Source organism: Hyla sarda (assembly GCF_029499605.1).
Source record: "Hyla sarda isolate aHylSar1 chromosome 1 unlocalized genomic scaffold, aHylSar1.hap1 SUPER_1_unloc_3, whole genome shotgun sequence".
Classification (NCBI taxonomy): Eukaryota; Metazoa; Chordata; class Amphibia; order Anura; family Hylidae; genus Hyla; species Hyla sarda.
In genome coordinates this window covers 152090-177100 of record NW_026607589.1, presented here as the reverse complement: position 1 = coordinate 177100, position 25011 = coordinate 152090, and the positions used below count along the sequence as shown (strand labels likewise).

Genomic DNA, 25011 nt, shown 5'->3' with positions numbered 1-25011 from the left:
ACGTGATGAACCCGCGGCGTCAGGCACAGGTACTGCCGCAGGTTCTTATAGCGAATCCCCGCCCCTCCCACAAATACAGGCTAATAAATTAGCCTTCAAACATACGAACACTCAATGATAGGAGACACACCCTGAATTATAATAGACACCCCCCAATAATAATAGACACCCCCCAATTATAATAGACACACCCTCAATGATAATAGAAACCCCCCAATTATAATAAACACTCCCCAATTATAATAGACACTCCCCAATTATAATAGACCCCCCCCCAATTATAATAGACACACCCTCATTTATAATAGACACTCCCCAATTATAATAGACACCCCCCCCCCAATTATAATAGATACTCCCCAATTATAATAGACCCCCCCAATTATAATAGACACACCCTCAATTATAATACACACCCCCAATTATACTAGACACACCCTAAATTATAACAGACACACCCATGACTATTAGTATAAGTTCATTATAGAGGAGGGACATGGATGGACGGGAAGTAGGAGAAGAATGGAGGCTGTGAGAAGCTGAGACAGAGGCGGCCATCTTGGAAGGATGAAATCCACCATTTTGGATGAGGTAACCGGCCCTTTGGGAAGAAAGTCCAAGAGGGTGAGATGAGACTAAAGACATTGAAGCCCATATAACTCTTCCTATATGAATAACCTATACTAAAGACGGACATTATATGGAGATTTATTGTTTATGTAGTGTCGGCCATGTTGTCAGGAAGATTATAATAAAGAAAAAGCTCGGAAATCCTCCATGGTGACACCTAGTTAGCTCAGGCAGCTGATTGGGAGCATCACGACAAAATTGCAGGGTCCCGATCAGCTGAGAGGACAGACGGAGGGTCCCTACCAGCTTCTGGCTCATCTGATCTGTAGACAGCCTCAGCAGCCTGTAGTAATAGAGCGCCGATAACACTGTTCTATATGACGCCATTGATCAGTGTCTGCAATCTAAAGATCACGTGTAATAGTTTCCTAAGGAGACTAAAAAGTAATAAAAATGTACTATAAAAAAAGTATATAAAAGTGTTAATAAATGTGAATATGCCCCTCCCCTAATAAAATAATGTAAACAAAAATAAACATGTTGTATTGCCGCAAGCGTAAATGTCCAAATTAAAATATAATAATAATTAAACTGCACGGTCAGTGCTGTACAAGGTCAGAGCTGATTTTCGGTTGCTTCATATACCAGGAAAAAATTAATGATCAAAATTGCCATCAAAACAAAAATGATATAAATAGAAACTAGAGATTATGGCGCAAAAAATTACCCTTATATAGTCCTAAAAGAGTTATAGGGGTCATAAGAGGACAACTTTAACTCCATAAATGGGTACTCCTTAAAGGGGTACTCCCGTGGAAATTTTTTTTTTTTTTAAATCAACTGGTGCCAGAAAGTTAAACAGATTTGTAGATCAAACGTATGTGGAAGATGTTCGGCACTGCTAACTTCTGTACCTGGAAGCTGATGGACACTAAGTCGCTGTTGCGGGGAGGGGATTCAGTGGTGCTCAGACTCATGTAGGATATGACATAAGTGCATGAGAAAAAGAATGAAAGTTCGGCACTCACCGGATTTCCAATTCAGCAGGTTTTATTGCGCAATACTCACAGCCAAAAGTACAGTTCTAGGTGAGACGACGGATGGTAACATAGGGGGGTACCACAGAGAGGCGACACCAGTGTTTCGCACTAAGTAGTGCTTGTCACGATTCGGCTTACAGGTAGTGGATCCTCTGTGTCAACGAGGGATTGGCGTGGACCGTGCTGGTGGACCGGTTCTAAGAGGCTACTGGTGTTCACCAGAGCCCGCCGCAAAGCGGGATGGTCTTGCTGCGGCGGTAGCAACCAGGTCGTATCCACTAGCAACGGCTCAACCTCGCTGACTGCTGAGAAGGCGTGGTACAGAAGGACTAGGCAGAGGCAAGGTCAGACGTAGCAGAAGGTCGGGGCAGGCGGCAAGGTTCGTAGTCAATATGGATAGCAGGAGATCAGGAAACACAGGCTAGGACAACACTAAACGCTTTCACTGGCACAAGGCAACAAGATCCGGCAAGGGAGTGCAGGGGCAGTGAGCAGATATAGCCAGGGAGCAGGTGGAAGCCAATTAAGCTAATTGGGCCAGGCACCAATCATTGGTGCACTGGCCCTTTAAGTCTCAGAGAGCTGGCGCGCGCGTGCCCTAGAGAGCGGAGCCGCGCTCGCCAGCACATGACAGCCGAGGACCGGGACGGGTAAGTGACTTGGGATGCGATTCGCGAGCGGGCGCGTCCCGCTGTGCGAATCGCATCCCCGCCGGCAATGTCAGTGCAGCGCTCCGGGTCAGCGGGTCTGACCGGGGCGCTGCAGGGAGAGAGACGCCATGAGCGCTCCGGGGAGGAGCAGGGACCCGGAGCGCTCGGCGTAACAGTACCCCCCCCTTAGGTCTCCCCCTTTCTTTGTCCGGCAACTGCTTCCCATGGGATGAGGACACCGGGAGTGATTGAAGGGTTTCCTCAAAGGCAGGCCGTACAGCAGGAGTGGGAATGGGGAGGGAGGGCAGGGGGTGAAACATGGCACGGGACAGGGTGTCACCAGGACGGGGGCCATGAGGAGGCAAGGCACAGTCCAGATAAGCCTTGGGGGGACTAGGTGTACGAGGAGGCACTGAGGCTTGCCTGACGGGACTGGGAGGGGGGGAGAGGCATTTCTTATGGCAAGCAGAGTCCCAGTTCTTGATCTCCCCGGTGGTCCAGTCAAGGGTGGGAGAATGAAGCTGGAGCCATGGCAGACCGAGGAGGACCGAGGAGGTGCAGTTGGGAAGGACGAAAAATTCAATCCTTTCGTGGTGGGGTCCAATGCACATTAAGAGGGGTTTTGTGCGGTAACACACGGTGCAATCCAATCTAACTCCGTTGACCGCGGAAATGTAGAGCGGCTTGACGAGACGGGTCACCGGGATGCAGAACTTATTCACCAAAGACTCCAAAATGAAATTCCCAGAGGCACCAGAGTCCAAGCAGGCCACGGCTGAGAGGGAGGAGTTGGCTGAAGGAGAAATCCGCACGGGCACCGTGAGACGTGGAGAAGCAGACTTTGAACCAAGAGACGCCACACCCACGTGAGCTGGGTGCGTGCGTGCGTTTCCCAGACGTGGAGGACGAATAGGGCAATCCACCAAGAAATGCTCGGTACTGGCACAGTACAGACAAAGATTTTCTTCCCTACGGCGATTCCTCTCTTCCTGGGTCAGGCGAGACCGATCCACTTGCATGGCCTCCTCGGCGGGAGGCCCAGGCGTAGACTGCAAAGGATGCTGTGGGAGAGGTGCCCAGAGATCTAAGTCTTTTTCCTGGCGGAGCTCCTGATGTCTCTCAGAAAAACGCATGTCAATGCGGGTGGCCAAATGGATAAGTTCTTGCAGGTTGGCAGGAATCTCTCGTGCGGCCAGCACATCCTTGATGCTACTGGATAGGCCTTTTTTAAAGGTCGCGCAGAGAGCCTCGTTATTCCATGATAATTCGGAAGCAAGAGTACGAAATTGGATGGCGTACTCGCCCACTGAAGAATTACCCTGGACCAGGTTCAGCAGGGCAGTCTCGGCAGAAGAAGCTCGGGCTGGTTCTTCGAAGACACTACGGACTTCAGCGAAGAAGGACTGGACTGTGGCTGTGGCAGGATCATTGCGGTCCCAGAGCGGTGTGGCCCAAGACAAGGCCTTTCCTGAAAGAAGGCTCACTACGAACGCCACCTTAGACCGTTCTGTAGGAAACAAGTCCGACAACATCTCCATATGCAGGGAACATTGAGACAGAAATCCACGGCAGTGTCTAGAGTCCCCATCAAATTTGTCCGGCAGGGACAAGCGGAGGCTAGGAGCGGCCACTCGCTGTGGAGGAGGTGCAGGAGCTGGCGGAGGAGATGGTTGCTGCTGTAGCAGAGGCAGAAGTTGCTGTAACGTGGCGGTCAACTGCGACAGCTGCTGTCCTTGTTGGGCAATCTGCTGCGATTGCTGAGTGACCACCGTGGTAAGGTCAGCGAGACTTGGCAGCGGCACCTCAGCGGGATCCATGGCCGGATCTACTGTCACGATTCGGCTTACAGGTAGTGGATCCTCTGTGTCAGCGAGGGATTGGCGTGGACCGTGCTGGTGGACCGGTTCTAAGAGGCTACTGGTGTTCACCAGAGCCCGCCGCAAAGCGGGATGGTCTTGCTGCGGCGGTAGCAACCAGGTCGTATCCACTAGCAACGGCTCAACCTCGCTGACTGCTGAGAAGGTGTGGTACAGAAGGACTAGGCAGAGGCAAGGTCAGACGTAGCAGAAGGTCGGGGCAGGCGGCAAGGTTCGTAGTCAATATGGATAGCAGGAGATCAGGAAACACAGGCTAGGACAACACTAAACGCTTTCACTGGCACAAGGCAACAAGATCCGGCAAGGGAGTGCAGGGGCAGTGAGCAGATATAGCCAGGGAGCAGGTGGAAGCCAATTAAGCTAATTGGGCCAGGCACCAATCATTGGTGCACTGGCCCTTTAAGTCTCAGAGAGCTGGCGCGCGCGCGCCCTAGAGAGCGGAGCCGCGCGCGCCAGCACATGACAGCCGAGGACCGGGACGGGTAAGTGACTTGGGATGCGATTCGCGAGCGGGCGCGTCCCGCTGTGCGAATCGCATCCCCGCCGGCAATGTCAGTGCAGCGCTCCCGGTCAGCGGGTCTGACCGGGGCGCTGCAGGGAGAGAGACGCCATGAGCGCTCCGGGGAGGAGCAGGGACCCGGAGCGCTCGGCGTAACAGTGCTTCAACGGGCCTGACTCTACATTGGAACGTGTCATCTTCTTATACAGGTGAGCTTAGTAATTGGACCTATCACCAATAGACACACCCTGTGACGTTAAAAGAAGGAGGGGAGGTTGCTTTATCAAGCTTGCTCCTACTTCGATCTAGCTCGTTGTTCAGACTGTTAAGACTGGTACCGTTAAAACCTTCCTAGAAGCAGACTGAGACATCAACTTTATCATTAAGTCCTAAGACTCCTGTTGCATCGGTAGCAATTATCCATTGCGTCTCTCTTCTAAGGAGGTTTTTATCGGATCTAAGTCCTGCTCGTGCACCAACTTTTTCTATTCCTGTGAATCTTAAAGATTCGTGGCTTCCTCCGTGGGCTTCTACTACATGGGAAATAAACCTGGGAGCCCCCTTTCTAGTACTCAGAGAGTAGAAGTGCTCTCTTATTCTAGCCCACATTTGTCTGATTGTTTTTCCTATATAGTAGAAGCCACATGGGCAGAATATTACGTAAACAACATTTTTTGACTTACACGTAATAAGTTCGCTAACCGTATGGGTGATTGGACCTATTCTGAATGTTTGCAAGCCGAGGTTGTATTTACAGAAATTACAATTTTTACATTGAAAATTCCCTATTGGTACGTGACTAGTTAACCAGTCTGTTTTTCTCTTTTTTTCTTTTTGTGTATTCTGTGCTTGTTTCAATACTTCACCTATTGTTCTAGTTTTCCTGTAAGAGATTAATGGTTTGTTTTCTGCCATTTCTCTAGTATGTACCAATTCCTCCTTATTGCCCTCTCTATCGTTTTGTTTACAGGTGAATTTTGAAATGTGAACGTGAACCTATTTAATGGTGCGTTTTTTTGTTATTTTCTGCACAACTCTTCTCTATTTTTTCTATCTGCTTTCTGTCTCCCTTTCTTTATTAAATCTACTGGATAGTTGCGTTGTACTAGTCTTTTTTCTAATTCTGTTGCCTGTTTCTGGTATGCTGTATCTTGTGTATTATTTCTTTTTAGGCATAGAAATTGCCCATACTAGTCATATACCAGTAGGGAATTTTCAATGTAAAAATTGTAATTTCTGTAAATACAACCTCGGCTTGCAAACATTCAGAATAGGTCCAATCACCCATACGGTTAGTGAACTTATTACGTGTAAGTCCAAAAATGTTGTTTACGTAATATTCTGCCCATGTGGCTTCTACTATATAGGAAAAACAATCAGACAAATGTGGGCTAGAATAAGAGAGCACTTCTACTCTCTGAGTACTAGAAAGGGGGCTCCCAGGTTTATTTCCCATGTAGTAGAAGCCCACGGAGGAAGCCACGAATCTTTAAGATTCGCAGGAATAGAAAAAGTTGCTGCACGAGCAGGACTTAGATCCGATAAAAACCTCCTTAGAAGAGAGACGCAATGGATAATTGCTACCGATGCAACAGGAGTCTTAGGACTTAATGATAAAGTTGATGTCTCAGTCTGCTTCTAGGAAGGTTTTAACGGTACCAGTCTTAACAGTCTGAACAACGAGCTAGATCGAAGTAGGAGCAAGCTTGATAAAGCAACCTCCCCTCCTTCGTTTAACGTCACAAGGTGTGTCTATTGGTGATAGGTCCAATTACTAAGCTCACCTGTATAAGAAGATGACACGTTCCGGTGTAGAGTCAGGCCCGTTGAAGCACTACTTAGTGCGAAACACTGGTGTCGCCTCTCTGTGGTACCCCCCTTTGTCACCATCCGTCGTCTCCCCTAGAAATGTACTTTTGGCTGTGAGTATTTTGCAATAAAACCTGCTGAATTGGAAATCCGGTGAGTGACGACCTTTCATTCTTTTTCTTATGCAGATTTGTAGATCCCTTCTATTAAAAAATCTTAATCCTTCCAGTACTTTTAAGGGGCTGTATACTTAAGAGAAATCCAAAAAAGAAATGCATTTCCTCTGATGTCATGACCACAGTGCTCTCTGCTGACCTCTGCTGTCCATTTTAGGAACTGTCCAGAGAAGCATATGTGTTACGCCGAGCGCTCCGGGTCCCTGCTCCTCCCCGGTGCACTCGCGGCGTTCATCTCCGTGCAGCGCCCCGGTCAGACCCGCTGACCGGGAGCGCTGCACTAGTGTCACCGGCGGGGATGCGATCCGCGTAGCGGGACGCGCCCGCCCGCGGGTCGCATCCCAATCTCCTCACCTGCCCCGTCCTCTGTCTGCTCAGTCCCGGCGCGCGCGGCCCCGCTCTCTAGGGCACGCGCGTGCCGGCTCTCTGAGATTTAAAGGGCCAGTGCGCCATTGATTGGTGCCTGGCCCAATCATTACCTGCACCTGTGCCTTCCTTATTTAAACCCACTTCCCCTTCCTGTCATCACCGGATCTTGTTGCCTTGTGCCCTGTGAAAGCGTTTAGTGTGTTCCCAAGCCTGTGTATCCAGACCTTCTGCTGTTGCCCCTGACTACGACTCTTGCTGCCTGCCCTGACCTTCTGCTACGTCCGACCTTGCTCTTGCCTCGCCCCTGTGTACCGTGCCTGTCTCAGCTGTCAGCTGGGGTTGAGTCGCTATCGGGTGGAACGACCTGGGGGTTACCTGCCGCTGCAAGTCCATCCCGCTTTCAGAGGTCAACAGAGAGCACTGTGGTCATGACAGCAGAGGAAATGCATTTCGTTTTTGGATTTCTCTTTAGTATACAGCCTCTAAAAAGTACTGGAAGGATTAAGATTTTTTAATAGAAGTGATTTACAAATCTGTTTAACTTTCTGGCACCAGTTGATTTAAAAAATAAAAAAGGTTTCCACGGGAGTACCCCTTTATGGATTCAGGGTTTTTCCATTTTTGCACTTTCATTTTTTCCTCCTCACCTTCTAAAAATCAGAACGCTTTCAGTTTTCATCTACAGACCCATATGAGGCTTGTTTTATACACTACCAATTTTACTTTGTAATGACATCAAAACTTTTATAGATTTTTTTTTGTTCTTCTTTTAAAAAAAATATAACTTTTTGTACAAAAATTTGCATGTTTTAAAATCTCATCTTCTGACCCCTATAACTTTTTTATTTTTCTGTATATGCGGCTGTAGGAGGGCTAATTTTTTTGGGCCGTGGTCTGTAGTTTTTATCGGTACCATTTTTGTTCTGATAGGACTTTTTGAATATCCCTAAGGATATAAAAGGGCGCGGTAGACAGAGGGGGAAGAGCCCATCTAGCACATAACCTGTGTGGGTTGGAATGGTGACGGCATGTGGAGCAGCAGTTACGGTACTATTACCCCCTAGGTGTTGGTGCATACAGCAGGGTGCACACAATATAAGTAAACTAATAACTCACAGGGTTCACTTACTTTTTATTACAACTTTATCTTGTTCTTATTCTCATATAAGAAATCTATATCTAATCACATACTGATTGTGTGTAAACACTGGGGGAGGGGAGATTTATCAAAACCTGTGTAGCGGAAGAGGGGTGCAGTTGCCCATAGCAACCAATCAGAAGCCTCTTTGAAAATGTAAGAAGAAATCTGATTGGTTACTATGGGCAACTGCCCCACTTTTCCTCTACACAGGTTAAATCTCCCCCTTGGATTCCTACAGATATCTCCAAGGTCTCCCGCCCTATAAAGCAACCTTACCCATAGTCCTCCTCGTCTACTTCGGGTGCTGCACCCACATGGGCCTTCGGAGTGTAGATTCCAGTTAAGCTTATGATATACTGACTGGTATTATTTCATTTATTTCTTACTTTTTACATACTATTTTTTCATAAATCAGGTAATTTATATTATATATATTACTTTCTGTCCATTTATCCTTGGTATTGTTTTTTACAGAAAAATAAATATTTGGGGATTAGAAAAAACAAACAAAATTACAGTAAAAACCCATTTTATGGGAAAAAAAACAACATGTTCTCTTTATTCTGTGGGTCAATACGATTAAAATGATCCCCATGTTTACATGCTTTACTATTATTGTACTACTTTTAGTAATACAAAAGTTAGACTTTTTTTTTTTTTAACAAAGTAAGTATGTTTAATATTGCCCCCTTTTTTATTTTTCCTTATGAGGGTCATTTTTATTAGGGTTGGGGCTTATTTATATATATATATATATTTTTATTTTATTTTATTTTTTACATTTTTATTTAACACACATAGGGGGCTATTACTAGTTATGAATAGATGGCTTTTACTGTTCAGTGCCCTGCCATAGGATAGCCCTGATCAGTGATATCTGCACTCTACTAATATAGTCTGGTTTGAGGGGCGACTTTGGCCACCATTTTAACTCGGTACCCCCCATGATCCCTCTGCATGGGGAGTGATGAGTCAGTACAATAGTCCAGCACCTGTCATTACAGCCTTTAGATGCAGTGATCGATTGTAGCATCTGAAGGGTGAATGGCGGACATCAGCTGCATGACCCGCCGACTATGAAGTGAGAGGCAGCGCCTGCACTCACCTCATGTGCGTGACGTAAACGTACATCACGGTGCGCTACGTACCAGGATACCATGACATATTTACATCGTGTCCTCTAACGGGTTGACAACTTTACTTCTTTTTTCTTCTAGTAACTTGTTCTCGTGTTACTTTGTATTTGATGATTTGATTATATGTGATGAAATCTATAAGTGTCGCCTGTTATATCCTGACATGTACGTGTGAGGGAATATATGTTATTCAGACATATTGTTCAAGACTCCATGGGGGAGATTTATCAAAACCTGTCAAAGGAAAAGTTGCTGAGTTGCCCATAGCAACCAATCAGATGGCTTCTTTAACTTTGTAGAGGCCTTGTTAAAAATGAAAGAAGCGATCTGATTGGTTGCTATGGGCAACTGGGCAACTTTTCTTTTGGACAGGTTTTGATAAATCTCCCCCATGAGCTTAAAATGGACAGATGATATCTAAGACCAGGTTCACACTGAGCAATCTTGGACCATATGAAATCCGTCTGGAAATTCCGAGTGAGGACAGCGGCGGCCAGTGCGGAATTTTTCCAGGGGATTTTTCAGGAAGAAAATCTGCCTGGAAAGATCTGCAGTGTGCACTGTGCAGCAGAATCCCATTGCCAGCAAAGACACTCTACTGCACCGGAATTTCCAAGCAGGATTTCAAAACAAAATTCTGTAGTGTGAACCCGGCCTAACAAGTCCTTTCCTAGAACCCAGAGTGCACGGCTGTAAGGAGTATCCACTATCTATATACTCTATAAGAGGAAGGACTCGCTATAATCCTCCCACCAGTCACAGATCACAGCTATAATCCTAAAATAGTTAGATTTGTCCTTATGTCCCTGTATATGTCATTGGTCACGTATTCTTCCTATATAAGATCCAGCTTCTTCATAATAAACCAGAACACTCCGACTATAACCGCGATGTGTTGTCTTTTTGTTCTCTAGGCCACTCGTCTTCTTACAGCAGTGGTCTCAAACTGTGGCCCTCCAGATGTTGCAAAACTTGAACCACCTGCCAATCACCTGACTTATATCCCATTGAAAATATATGGGAAAGAACTGAAGATCATGATTCATAGAAGAGGCCCGCAGAACCTTCAGGATTTGAAGAGGTTTTTTTTTTTGTGTCACAGTTTAAACCAGTGTTTCCTAACCAGAGTTCCTCCAGCTACTGCAGAACGACAGCTCCCAGCCGTTGGCTGTGCGGGCATGCTGGGAGTTGAAGTTTTGCAGCATCTGGAGGTCCACAGGTTGAGACCACTGTCCTGGACGGGTATTGGGCGTAATCTCCTGATCATATCTATATGTAATAAATGTCAGAGGCTTCAGCCCCTCAGAGATCTGGGAACCAACCATAGAGCCACCTGGTTAATTCTTCTCCGCACTTCGGCCGAATACAACTTGTTCTTCCCTCTATAACCTAAGGAAGGACCCTGTGTAGAGTAGGAGACCCCACTAATCTAACACCTATAGGATCAGAATGTCCTAGAAGCCAGAAGATAGAAGTGATTTTGTGTCTCTAATCTGCTCATGTCCTGGAATTCTTCATCACTGGAATAAGTCCCTTCTCTGTGAGGTGTTTGGGTCTCCAGTAGCAGCTCCCCATGGATTATGCCTGTTGGGTCTTCTCCATGAGGAGCAGTGAAGATCACAACCAGATATCACACTCTTTTGCTACCATGTAAACTATAGTGATGACATACCTGGACCATTTTTTTATTTTAACCTCTTAAGGACTCAGCATTTTTCCATTTTAGCACTTTCGTTTTTTTTTCCTCCTTAGGGTATGTTCACACTACGGAATTCCACTGCGGAAATCCGCGGGCGGAATTCCACAGTGTGAACTTAACATTAGTGTGAATGGGTCTCCGCGAGACCCGTTCACACTGCGGAATTTCAGCGGCGGACAATTCCGCCGCTGAAATTGTTCTGCGCAAAGAAAGAACATGTTCATTCTTTGCGCGGAAGACCGCGAGCACTGCATAGCCCTCAATGGTGACGGCGCAGTGCCGCGCGGTCCTTCCTTCGCCGCCGGCTGCCAGTCTGAATCTTCGCTCGCTGAATTAAGCGAGCGGAGATTCCGTTCACACACTGTAGTGTGAACATACCCTTACCTTTAAAAAATCATAACCCTTTCAATTTTGCACCAAAAAATCCATATGAGAGCTTATTTTTTGCACCACCAATTCTACTTTGTAATGACATCAGTCTTTTTACCCAAAAATCTAAGGCGAAACAAAAAAAAAATCATTGTGCAACAAAATTGAAGAAAAAACACTATTTTTTTAAATTTCAGGGGCTTCCGTTTCTACGTAGTACATTTTTCGGTATAAATGACACCTTATCTTTATTGTGTAGGTCCATACGATTAAAACAATCCCCTACTTATATAGGTTTGATTTTGTCTTCTGGGGAAAAAATCGTAACTACATGCACAAAAATTAATACGTTTAAAATTGTCATCTTCTGACACCTATAGCTTTTTTATTTTTCCGCATATGGGGCGGTATGAGGGCTAGTTTTTTGCACAGTAATCTGAAGTTTATAGCGGTACCATTTTTATATTGATCGGACTTTTTAATTGCTTTTTATTAATTTTTTCATTATATAAAAAGTGACCAAAAATACGCTATTTTGGACTTTGGAACTTTTTTGCACGTACGCCATTGACCATGCAGTTTAATTAACAATATATTTTTATAAATCGGACATTTACGCACACAGCGATACCACATATGTTTATTTTTATGACTTTTAGGAGGAATCGTTACATCCCTCATACAGATCAATGTGGTTTCATAGAATCACATTGATCTGTGTGCTCTGCGCCCGATTTACAAAGCCTGATTCTGCCAGGCTTTATCATTCACAGCGCAGCAGCCGGCATAGGACGTGAGATAAGCCCTCCGGCTACCTCAGTAGTGGATTGCGATCGCGCTGCGGAGAGGGGGGGGGGGGGGTTGTTGATCCACCCCACTGGGTTAATAGTCGGCCGCGGCAATCGCCGCATGTCGGCTATTAACACCGGCCCCCAGCTACAGGAAGCAGCTGGGGACCGGCCAGTATGGCGCGGGCTCGAATCAGGAGCCCGCACAATACAACGGTTGCCGTTTCAAAACGTGCTGGCTCGTCCTTAGACGGCAACCGGTTAACAGAAGACATTTGTTTCCCCCAATATTTATTTTATTGATAACAAAAATAAAGAAAAGAAAAAGACAAATTGTTACATAACAACAATGAATTACAAACAAACTATTTAGAAAAAGAACAAAAAAGAAGAAATAGATAGAAAAAGAATTACACCGATGTTTACTGAACCCGGGGGACGCTGAGATATTGACGACTTCTCATATAGAAAAATTGATTTTATGATCGGAGACCGAAAATAGACGTCAAGACGGGAAACGCTGGTCTAGGGTTTGTGATAAATAAAAGTATCTGCAGCGTCTTATGTTCAGAAGAGACGATCTTCAAGGGAGACGCGCGGATCCTGTCTGATGCCTTGAATTAAAGTCTCTATAATCATAATGAGAAGGGGGCGGGGACAACACTGACGCGTTACATTCTCTATATACAACGTCAGGGACAATATTACATTTATTACAAGTCCAGTGTGCGGAGATGAATATAAGAATAATAAATAATATAAGAAAGAAAACTTTTATTAACAATTGGTAACAAGTTTGGAGATGCAGTATATGATATATGTATAAATGTCAGATATCCTATGTACATGGTTAATACAGTGATCCCCCCGACCTACGATGGCCCCGACATACGATAATTTCAACATGCGATGGCCTCTCAGAGGCCATCGCATGTTGAAGGCAGCATCAACATACGATGCTTTTGTATGTCGGGGCCATCGCATAAACGGCTATCTGGCATCGCCGCCGGATAGCCGTTTACGGTGACCCCTGTGCTCCGGTGATGGTCTCCTACCTGTCCTCAGGGCTCTGGACCGTCCTCTTCGGGATCCCCTCCATCGCCGGCGCTCTCCATCGTCATCATCACGTCACCGTGCACGCCGTCCCGTCATCCAATAGGAGCGGCGTACGAAGTGACGTGATGACGGCGACATGAGAGCGACATACCCGGCCAGCAAAGACGTTCCGGAGCGGCGGGGACACCACGAGGACACAGCGACAGCGATGGAGGGTGACATCCAAGGAAGCAGTGACGGGTCCGGAGCGGCGGGGACAGGGCAGTACAACTTCCTATTCTTTACATTGCACGGATCCCTCAACATACGATGGTTTTAACAAACGATGGTTCATTTGGAACGGATTACCATTGTATGTTGAGGGACCACTGTATATAGATTTGTTATCTGCATCATTTTTTGCTCTGAGTTGGCTTCTCTCCTGGGTGAATTCTTAGATGATCTTTAAGTGTTGCTTTCGCAGTAAAACATTTCCCACATTCTACACATGAAAATGGCTTCTCTCCTGTGTGAGTTCTTTGATGTCTAAGAACACTTGATTTGTCAGTAAAACACTTTCTACATTCTGAACATGAAAATGGCTTCTCCCCTGTGTGAATTCTTTGATGTTTAACAAGACTTGGTTTCTCACTAAAACATTTCTCACATTCTGTACATGAAAATGGCTTCACCCCTGTGTGAATTCTTTGATGTTTAACAAGACTTTGTTTCTCACTAAAACATTTCTCACATTCTGTACATGAAAATGGCTTTTCCCCCGTGTGAGTTCTTTGATGTTTACAAAGACTTGATTTGTCAGTAAAACGCATTCTACATTCTGAGCATGAAAACGGCTTCTCTCCTGTGTGAGTTCTTTGATGTTTAACAAGACTTGATTTCTCACTAAAACATTTCTCACATTCTGAGCATGAAAATGGCTTCTCCCCTGTGTGAATTCTTTGATGTTGAACAAGATTTGATTTGTAAGTAAAACATTTTTCACATTCTGAGCATGAATATGGTTTCTTTCCTGTATGAGCTTGTAGATGTCCATCATTCCTTCTGTGACCTTTATTTTGCTGAACATCCTGTGATGACTGAGAAGACAGGACCTGTATATAAGGATGAGATGACAGATCTTGGCTGTGAAGGGCTGAGGGTGTATCTGGGATAATGGAATGTTCTTCATATGTATCTTGTGTGATATCATCATCTGCTTTATAATCTGAAGATATAAGATTCTCCTCTGATCTCCTGCTACAAGAATCTGCAGAGAATAACACAGATTTTATTTTTTTGTATTAACCACTTAACAACCCAGGAAATTTAAGTTTTCCATTTAATTTTTTCTCCTCTCCTAAGAGTCATAACTCTTATTTTTAAATCTACGGAGCCGTTTGAGAGCTTTTTTTTTGCTGGACCGATCTTTCTTTGTTATGACACCCTTCATTCAGTGTGCGGTAAAATCATTTTTCAGGTGAATATGATCACAACGATATCTAATTTGCATAGTTTTCTTTATGAGTTACAATAGCAATTACAACAAAAAGTTTAAAAATTTTACAAAAAATTTTTATTATTATTGGGGAGGGGTTTAGTCATTCGATTGCTCATACAAATTAATGCACTGAACCATAAGAGCCTACCATAGACAGACTGTATTAATAGTAGAATCCCAATTCATCCCTGTACACCATTATAGGGATACTCTGCTGCCCCAGAGTTGGGAACATTTTGTTCCGAATGCTTGGAACGGGCAGCGGGGGTTGTGACGTCACCACTCCACAACGACCACTTTTCTTGTGACGTCACGCCACCCCCTTAATGCAAGTCTATGGGAGGGGGCGTGGTGTGACATCATGAGGGGCGTGGCTGTGACATCACAACCTCCTCCACCCGCTCCAACCATTCTTTTTTTAAATATATTTTTATTAACTTTTGTCAAGTAAATTAACTACAAACAATTAAACAGTCCCGTGAAAGCCCTCCCCACCTGCACCCAAATAACAATCAGACCATAAGATAGGATATGTAAAGCACCAGAAGGAGTAATCCATATCCAAGAAATCATATACCCCTATAAGTACAAGAGTGAGGAGTATCCCCACAGAGAACACCAACACAGTAATACCACTCCACAGACATGACATTCCCATTCATACACATACAACAAAACATTTCCTGGGAGCTCACCATTTATCTACGATGCCATCTTAAGATTGGGAAGTCCCACGAAGCGGAGGATCAGTAGAGATATCTAACAACATCCACGGCATTCAGACCGTATCATTTTTTTTGGGGCATTTCCAATTTACGTACAAGGCATGATATAGGGGAACATATTTATTCACTAAGGCTATCCACCGAGACAGAGGAGGGGAGGACACGTCTTTCCAAGCCATCACTATGACCTTGCGCGCACAAAACAAGAGAAAACGGATCAATATACGCCAATAAGAGCCCGACACTAAACCATTGATAACCCCCAACAAACATACTTCTGGCGCCAAAACAAAGGGGAATTCTAGATGGTCTGATAGGAACGTCATCACCTCTCTCCAAAAGAACACCACACAAGAGCCAGACCGCATGCAAAAAAAGTGCCTCTCTCCCTCCCACACCTAAAACAAACATCCGACCCCGAGACCCCCATGGAGATAAAGTCTAACAGGAGTATAATACAAACGTAGGACAAACCCCGATTGAAGGTGCAGATCTCGGGCACTAATTACCGTAGGGTAATATGTCTTAAGTACTTCCTCATGTCTATGGAAAGACTAGGAACATCCTCAACCCACTTAAACTGTGCAAGAGCAAACGGGTCTGGACCCACTGATTGTAATAAAACATAACTCTGAGTGAGAGGCTTGGCCAGATCAGGGTTCCCCAGGAGCAACTCCAAATCATTAAACACAGGGACAACTTCCAGGGAACCAAATTGTGCAGAGACCGCATGTCGCACGCTCCAAGCAATCTAAACGAACGCTGAGTACTGCACAGATGTGGGACCACCACGATCAGACATCTTATCCCCTATACTTTGGATAAGGGATACAATATCTAGGGGTGAAGTACCCCTTTAAGTTTTCTGTCTATACTCTGTTTCCTGACTAGGTTTGGCATGATCCGTGCAAAGGGCCCAACTTACCACAAAGACACAACCTCTCCCTCCTACTATAATCCTTCTCCTCCACGGGAAGGGGGGTGTTCCAGAGCTGCATTGGTTCGATCCCTTCAGATGTTTTGGAACCAGGAGGCATGGGAGGTAAGGGAAACATGGGAGGTGAGGGAGACATGGGAGGTGAGGGAGGCATGAGAGGTGAGGGAGGTATGGGAGGTGAGGGGAGGCATGGGAGGTGAGGGGAGGTATGGGAGGTGAGGGGGGCATAGTAGCGTCAATTAGGATGGTGAAATACAATATCTCCTCGAGATCTCTGACCACAATCTCATCTTGTATAATATCAGAGAGTCCACAAGAGAACGTGGCCACCAGAGCTTCCTTATCCCAGCACACTTCTGCTGCTACAATACAGAACTCTATTGAATTCTTGGCCACAGTTCTCGTCCCCTGTTACATGGACATGAGCTGCTCTGCCGCAGAGGGAGAACGGACAGGGAGATGAAATGTCTCTGTAGTCGTAGATAATACGTTTATCAGTCTCCAAAGAGGATTCACCCGGGATAGAGCGTTATCGGTAAGGAGGGAGATCAGGAATCCTACCTTACTTCTATCAATAGGACAGGACTGCAGGACCATTTCCAGATAAATGCCCACTTGGTTCAGGGAGCCTCTACATTCATTAGGGTCGCCCCCATAATGCTGGGGAAGTGGGGCAGATCCAGTAACACACAGGAGGCAATGGCTTCTATGGCAGCAGAAATAGTTGCCGGAGCAGGAGCATAGGTGGCTGCCGGTTGAGGCACAGGAGGCTCTAGGTGAGACGTACGATTCTAAAGCGTCTGCATTACAAGTGCAAATCCTCTGATCTTGCAGATCCATTATAGTGAAAATGTTTGGTGCTGGTGGATTGTCTGCATCATCCGGATTCATGGCCCTTGTGTAATGTCAGGAAACACAAAACCAGATGGAGATGATAGTGCAGAACAAATCAAAGTGGATGTCAGTTAGGCCAGAGTCATACACGGGTCATCACAATAAGGAACAACAGGAGCATGCATGGAGATCAGAGAATACACAAGGGCAGAGCCTCGCAGAACTGAAGCAGATTAAATAGCCAAGGCCCAGAAGGGATGAGGCTCGTGAATTAGATGGGAGCCAGTGAAACACGGTGTTGCTTGTTAATAACAGCTGAGATGTTCTTGTCTATTGAGAAACAAGTATTGGAGCGGGGGAAGGGAGAGAATCCTAGTTATGTCACTACATCCATCCTCCAAAGACTCTTCTGTTATCTGGTGATATGTCTCCATGTTGTGTATTGTGTTATCTGGTATATGTCTCCATGTTGTGTATTGTGTTATCTGGTATATGTCTCCATGTTGTGTATTGTGTTATCTGGTATATGTCTCCATGTTGTGTATTGTGTTATCTGGTATATGTCTCCATGTTGTGTATTGTGTTATCTGGTATATGTCTCCATGTTGTGTATTGTGTTATCTGGTATATATGTCTCCATGTTGTGTACTGTGTTATCTGGTATATGTCTCCATGTTGTGTATTGTTATCTTGTATATGTCTCCATGTTGTGTATTGTGTTATCTGGTATATATCTCCATGTTGTGTATTGTGTTATCTGGTATATGTCTCCATGTTGTGTATTGTGTTATCTGGTATATGTCTCCACGCTGTGTATTGTGTTATCTGGTATATGTCTCCATGTTGTGTATTGTGTTATCTGGTATATGTCTCCATATTGTGTTATCTGGTATATGTCTCCATATTGTGTTATCTGGTATATGTCTCCATGTTGTGTATTGTGTTATCTGGTATATGTCTCCATGTTGTGTATTGTGTTATCTGGTATATGTCTCCATGTTGTGTATTGTGTTATTTGGTATATGTCTCCATGTTGTGTATTGTGTTATCTGGTATATGTCTCCATGTTGTGTATTGTGCTATCTGGTATATGTCTCCATGTTGTGTATTGTTATCTTGTATATGTCTCCATGTTGTGTATTGTGTTATCTGGTATATGTCTCCATGTTGGGAATTGTGTTATCTGGTATATGTCTCCATGTTGTGTATTGTGTTATCTGGTATATGTCTCCATGTTGTGTATTGTATTATCTGGTATATGTCTCCATGTTGTGTACTGTGTTATCTGGTATATGTCTCCATGTTGTGTATTCTGTTATCTGGTATATGTCTCCATGTTGTGTATCCTGTTATCTGGTATATGTCTCCATGTTGTGTATTGTGTTATCTGGTATATGTCTCCATGTTGTGTATTGTGTTATCTGGTATATGTCTCCATGTTGTGGATTGTGTTATCTGGTATATGCCTCCATGTTGTGTATTGTGTTATCTGGTATATGTTTCCATGTTGTGTATTCTAATATCTGGTATATATGTCTCCATGTTGTGTACTGTGTTATCTGGTATATGTCTCCATGTTGTGTATTGTGTTATCTGGTATATGTCTCCATGTTGTGTACACATTGGGATATTTCATGTCCATATTCCAGCTGTAGTTTCACATTAGTTTGCATTTTGGCTGAATGGAAGAATATACAGCAAGAAAGAGACAGGACACAGAGATTAAATAATTCAACACAATTTTTACAGTCAGAGAATCTGTGACTCTTCTCTATATTTAGTGGTTACTACTCACCTGGGTGGTTACCTGTAGGAATGTCCTCCTTATACTGCTCATCACCGCTCACATCTGTCTCTGGAGCATTAATTTTGTTCAGATCTTCTCCCTGATTCATAAGATGTGGAAGAAATATAGTAAAAGTCATCAGACAGTAGGAGAAGTCATGTGGGATGTTATAGATGAGCAGGAGATGAGGAGTCATGGAGGGTGAGGGGACTGACCACAAGAGCTTCACAGCCCTTCTACAGATCATAGGGAATATCTCCATCTACCTGATCATCCTGTGGAAGAAGAGGACGGGGACACCTCTCTGGTGCTGTTCTCTTACTGGATCTGACTGTAGGGAACATATACAGAGACTGAATTCATTCTTTACATACAAATAATGAGAGGACGTGAGTATATAGTCATGTCTATTACCTGCTGATGTGAGGGGCTGCTGATCCTCCATCATGACCTGATCCTTGTACTGATCCTTGTGTCCTTCTACATACTCCCACTCCTCCATGGAGAAATAGACCGCCACGTCCTGACACCTTATAGGAACATGACACACAATGATACAGTCATCACCCCGACCCTCCAGTGGTGTTACTGTATAATGTCCCAGCATTCCCAGCAGTGTCACCTCTCCAGTCATCACCAGACCCCTCCATTACTGTATAATGTCCCAGCAGTGTCACCTCTCCAGTCATCACCAGACCCCTCCATTACTGTATAATGTCCCAGCAGTGTCACCTCTCCAGTCATCACCAGACCCCTCCATTACTGTATAATGTCCCAGCAGTGTCACCTCTCCAGTCATCACCAGACCCCCCCATTACTGTATAATGTCCCAGCATTCCCAGCAGTGTCACCTCTCCAGTCATCACCAGACCCCTCCATTACTGTATAATGTCCCAGCAGTGTCACCTCTCCAGTCATCACCAGACCCCTCCATTACTGTATAATGTCCCAGCAGGGTCACCTCTCCAGTCATCACCAGACCCCTCCATTACTGTATAATGTCCCAGCATTCCCAGCAGTGTCACCTCTCCAGTCATCACCAGACCCCTCCATTACTGTATAATATCCCAGCATTCCCAGCAGTGTCACCTCTCCAGTCATCACCAGACCCCTCCATTATTGTATAATGTCCCAGCATTCCCAGCAGGGTCACCTCTCCAGTCATCACCAGACCCCTCCATTACTATATAATGTCCCAGCAGTATCACCTCTCCAGTCATCACCAGACCCCTCCATTACTGTATAATGTCCCAGCAGTGTCACCTCTACAGTCATCACCAGACCCCTCCATTACTGTATAATGTCCCAGCATTCCCAGCAGTGTCACCTCTCCAGTCATCACCAGACCCCTCCATTACTGTATAATGTCCCAGCAGTGTCACCTCTCCAGTCATCATCAGACCCCTCCATTACTGTATAATGTCCCAGCAGTGTCACCTCTCCAGTCATCACCAGACCCCTCCATTACTGTATAATGTCCCAGCAGAGTCACCTCTCCAGTCATCACCAGACCCCTCCATTACTGTATAATGTCCCAGCAGTAACACCTCTCCAGTCATCACCAGACCCCTCCATTACTGTATAATGTCCCAGCAGTGTCACCTCTCCAGTCATCACCAGACCCCTCCATTACTGTATAATGTCCCAGCAGTGTCACCTCTCCAGTCATCACCAGACCCCTCCATTACTGTATAATGTCCCAGCAGTGTCACCTCTCCAGTCATCACCAGACCCCTCCATTACTGTATAATGTCCCAGCAGTGTCACCTCTCCAGTCATCACCAGACCCCTCCATTACTGTATATTGTCCCAGCATTTCCAGCAGTGTAACCTCTCCAGTCATCACCAGACCCCTCCATTACTGTATAATGTCCCAGCAGGGTCACCTCTCCAGTCATCACCAGACCCCTTCATTACTGTATAATTTCCCAGCAGTGTCACCTCTAAAAGTCATCACCAGACCCCTCCATTACTGTATAATGTCCCAGCAGTGTCACCTCTCCAGTCATCACCAGACCCCTCCATTACTGTATAATGTCCCAGCAGTGTCACCTCTCCAGTCATCACCAGACCCCTCCATTACTGTAAAATGTCCCAGCAGTGTCACCTCTCCAGTCATCACCAGACTCCTCCATTACTGTATAATGTCCCAGCAGTGTCACCTCTCCAGTCATCACCAGACCCCTCCATTACTGTATAATGTCCCAGCAGTGTCACCTCTCCAATCACCACCAGACCCCTCCATTACTGTATAATGTCCCAGCAGTGTCACCTCTCCAGTCACCACCAGACCCCTCCATTACTGTATAATGTCCCAGCAGTGTCACCTCTCCAGTCATCACCAGACCCCTCCATTACTGTATAATGTCCCAGCATTCCCAGCAGTGTCACCTCTCCAGTCATCACCAGACCCCTCCATTACTGTATAATGTCCCAGCAGAGTCACCTCTCCAGTCATCACCAGATCCCTCCATTACTGTATAATGTCCCAGCAGGGTCACCTCTCCAGTCATCACCAGACCCCTCCATTACTGTATAATGTCCCAGCAGTGTCACCTCTCCAGTCATCACCAGACTCCTCCATTACTGTATAATGTCCCAGCAGTGTCACCTCTCCAGTCATCACCAGACCCCACCATTACTGTATAATGTCCCAGCAGCGTCACCTCTCCAGTCATCACCAGACCCCTCCATTACTGTATAATGTCCCAGCAATCCCAGCAGTGTCACCTCTCCAATCATCACCAGACCCCTCCATTACTGTATAATGTCCCAGCAGTGTCACCTCTCCAGTCATCACCAGACCCCTCCATTACTGTATAATGTCCCAGCATTCCCAGCAGTGTCACCTCTCCAGTCATCACCAGACCCCTCCATTACTGTATAATGTCCCAGCAGTGTCACCTCTCCAGTCATCACCAGACCCCCCCATTACTGTATAATGTCCCAGCATTCCCAGCAGTGTCACCTCTCCAGTCATCACCAGACCCCTCCATTACTGTATAATGTCCCAGCAGTGTCACCTCTCCAGTCATCACCAGACCCCTCCATTACTGTATAATGTCCCAGCAGGGTCACCTCTCCAGTCATCACCAGACCCCTCCATTACTGTATAATGTCCCAGCATTCCCAGCAGTGTCACCTCTCCAGTCATCACCAGACCCCTCCATTACTGTATAATATCCCAGCATTCCCAGCAGTGTCACCTCTCCAGTCATCACCAGACCCCTCCATTATTGTATAATGTCCCAGCATTCCCAGCAGGGTCACCTCTCCAGTCATCACCAGACCCCTCCATTACTATATAATGTCCCAGCAGTATCACCTCTCCAGTCATCACCAGACCCCTCCATTACTGTATAATGTCCCAGCAGTGTCACCTCTACAGTCATCACCAGACCCCTCCATTACTGTATAATGTCCCAGCATTCCCAGCAGTGTCACCTCTCCAGTCATCACCAGACCCCTCCATTACTGTATAATGTCCCAGCAGTGTCACCTCTCCAGTCATCATCAGACCCCTCCATTACTGTATAATGTCCCAGCAGTGTCACCTCTCCAGTCATCACCAGACCCCTCCATTACTGTATAATGTCCCAGCAGAGTCACCTCTCCAGTCATCACCAGACCCCTCCATTACTGTATAATGTCCCAGCAGTAACACCTCTCCAGTCATCACCAGACCCCTCCATTACTGTATAATGTCCCAGCAGTGTCACCTCTCCAGTCATCACCAGACCCCTCCATTACTGTATAATGTCCCAGCAGTGTCACCTCTCCAGTCATCACCAGACCCCTCCATTACTGTATAATGTCCCAGCAGTGTCACCTCTCCAGTCATCACCAGACCCCTCCATTACTGTATATTGTCCCAGCATTTCCAGCAGTGTAACCTCTCCAGTCATCACCAGACCCCTCCATTACTGTATAATGTCCCAGCAGGGTCACCTCTCCAGTCATCACCAGACCCCTTCATTACTGTATAATGTCCCAGCAGTGTCACCTCTAAAAGTCATCACCAGACCCCTCCATTACTGTATAATGTCCCAGCAGTGTCACCTCTCCAGTCATCACCAGACCCCTCCATTACTGTATAATGTCCCAGCAGTGTCACCTCTCCAGTCATCACCAGACCCCTCCATTACTGTATAATGTCCCAGCAGTGTCACCTCTCCAGTCATCACCAGACTCCTCCATTACTGTATAATGTCCCAGCAGTGTCACCTCTCCAGTCATCACCAGACCCCTCCATTACTGTATAATGTCCCAGCAGTGTCACCTCTCCAATCACCACCAGACCCCTCCATTACTGTATAATGTCCCAGCAGTGTCACCTCTCCAGTCACCACCAGACCCCTCCATTACTGTATAATGTCCCAGCAGTGTCACCTCTCCAGTCATCACCAGACCCCTCCATTACTGTATAATGTCCCAGCATTCCCAGCAGTGTCACCTCTCCAGTCATCACCAGACCCCTCCATTACTGTATAATGTCCCAGCAGAGTCACCTCTCCAGTCATCACCAGATCCCTCCATTACTGTATAATGTCCCAGCAGGGTCACCTCTCCAGTCATCACCAGACCCCTCCATTACTGTATAATGTCCCAGCAGTGTCACCTCTCCAGTCATCACCAGACTCCTCCATTACTGTATAATGTCCCAGCAGTGTCACCTCTCCAGTCATCACCAGACCCCACCATTACTGTATAATGTCCCAGCAGCGTCACCTCTCCAGTCATCACCAGACCCCTCCATTACTGTATAATGTCCCAGCAATCCCAGCAGTGTCACCTCTCCAATCATCACCAGACCCCTCCATTACTGTATAATGTCCCAGCAATCCCAGCAGTGTCACCTCTCCAGTCATCACCAGACTCCTCCATTACTGTATAATGTCCCAGCAGTGTCACCTCTCCAGTCATCACCAGACCCCTCCATTACTGTATAATGTCCCAGCAGTGTCACCTCTCCAGTCATCACCAGACCCCTCCATTACTGTATAATGTCCCAGCAGTGTCACCTCTCCAGTCATCACCAGACCCCTCCATTACTGTATAATGTCCCAGCATTCCCAGCAGTGTCACCTCTCCAGTCATCACCAGACCCCTCCATTACTGTATAATGTCCCAGCAGTGTCACCTCTCCAGTCATCACCAGACCCCTCCATTACTGTATAATGTCCCAGCAGTGTCACCTCTCCAGTCATCACCAGACCCCTCCATTACTGTATAATGTCCCAGCAGTGCCACCTCTCCAGTCATCACCAGACCCCTCCATTACTGTATAATGTCCCAGCAGTGTCACCTCTCCAGTCATCACCAGACCCCTCCATTACTGTATAATGTCCCAGCAGTGCCACCTCTCTAGTCATCACCAGACCCCTCCATTACTGTATAATGTCCCAGCAGTGTCACCTCTCCAGTCATCACCAGACCCCTCCATTACTGTATAATGTCCCAGCAGTGTCACCTCTCCAGTCATCACCAGACCCCTCCATTACTGTATAATGTCCCAGCAGTGTCACCTCTCCAGTCATCACCAGACCCCTCCATTACTGTATAATGTCCCAGCAGTGTCACCTCTCCAGTCAGCAGCTCCATCATCTTGTTGATGAGTTCTCGGATCTTCTGTTCATCCATTTCCTCATGTATCAGGGAGTGAGGTGGGGGCCCCAGGATTGGGCTCAGGGTTCTTCCCCATCCTTCACACACAGGGGCCCGACAGCGCCCACTAGAGGACTTCTTCACTACTGTGTAATCCTGTGTATGGAGAGACACATTAATATCACTACATACATTCCCAGAATCCCTCACATCTCCAGTCATATCCATCTGTTATTACATAGATAAGAATGAGGTCATGTGACATCACTCCCAGAATCCCTCACCTCTCCAGTCATATCCATCTGTTATTACATAGATAAGAATGAGGTCATGTGACATCACTCCCAGAATCCCTCACCTCTCCAGTCATATCCATCTGTTATTACATAGATAAGAATGAGGTCATGTGACATCACTCCCAGAATCCCTCACCTCTCCAGTAAGCCGGAAGAGTATCTGTAGGGTGAGG

The 25011-nt window shown here is 46.0% G+C and overlaps 2 protein-coding genes across 2 annotated transcripts in view; both read right to left on the bottom strand.

The window, feature by feature from the left end:
- LOC130298167 (oocyte zinc finger protein XlCOF22-like) overlaps positions 1 to 19474 on the bottom strand; it is a 76499-nt gene extending 57025 nt beyond the window's left edge. Inside the window, exons 1-4 of the mRNA XM_056551080.1 lie at positions 19353 to 19474; positions 19205 to 19269; positions 18948 to 19038; positions 13619 to 14425 (exon numbers count right to left, since the gene is read on the bottom strand). Coding sequence (XP_056407055.1) covers positions 13619 to 14425; positions 18948 to 19038; positions 19205 to 19269; positions 19353 to 19440 — 1051 coding nt within the window. The 5' untranslated portion in view covers positions 19441 to 19474. The remainder of the gene's footprint in view (positions 1 to 13618; positions 14426 to 18947; positions 19039 to 19204; positions 19270 to 19352) is intronic.
- LOC130298162 (oocyte zinc finger protein XlCOF8.4-like) overlaps positions 1 to 25011 on the bottom strand; it is an 81772-nt gene that overhangs the window by 55070 nt on the left and 1691 nt on the right. The window lies entirely within an intron of this gene.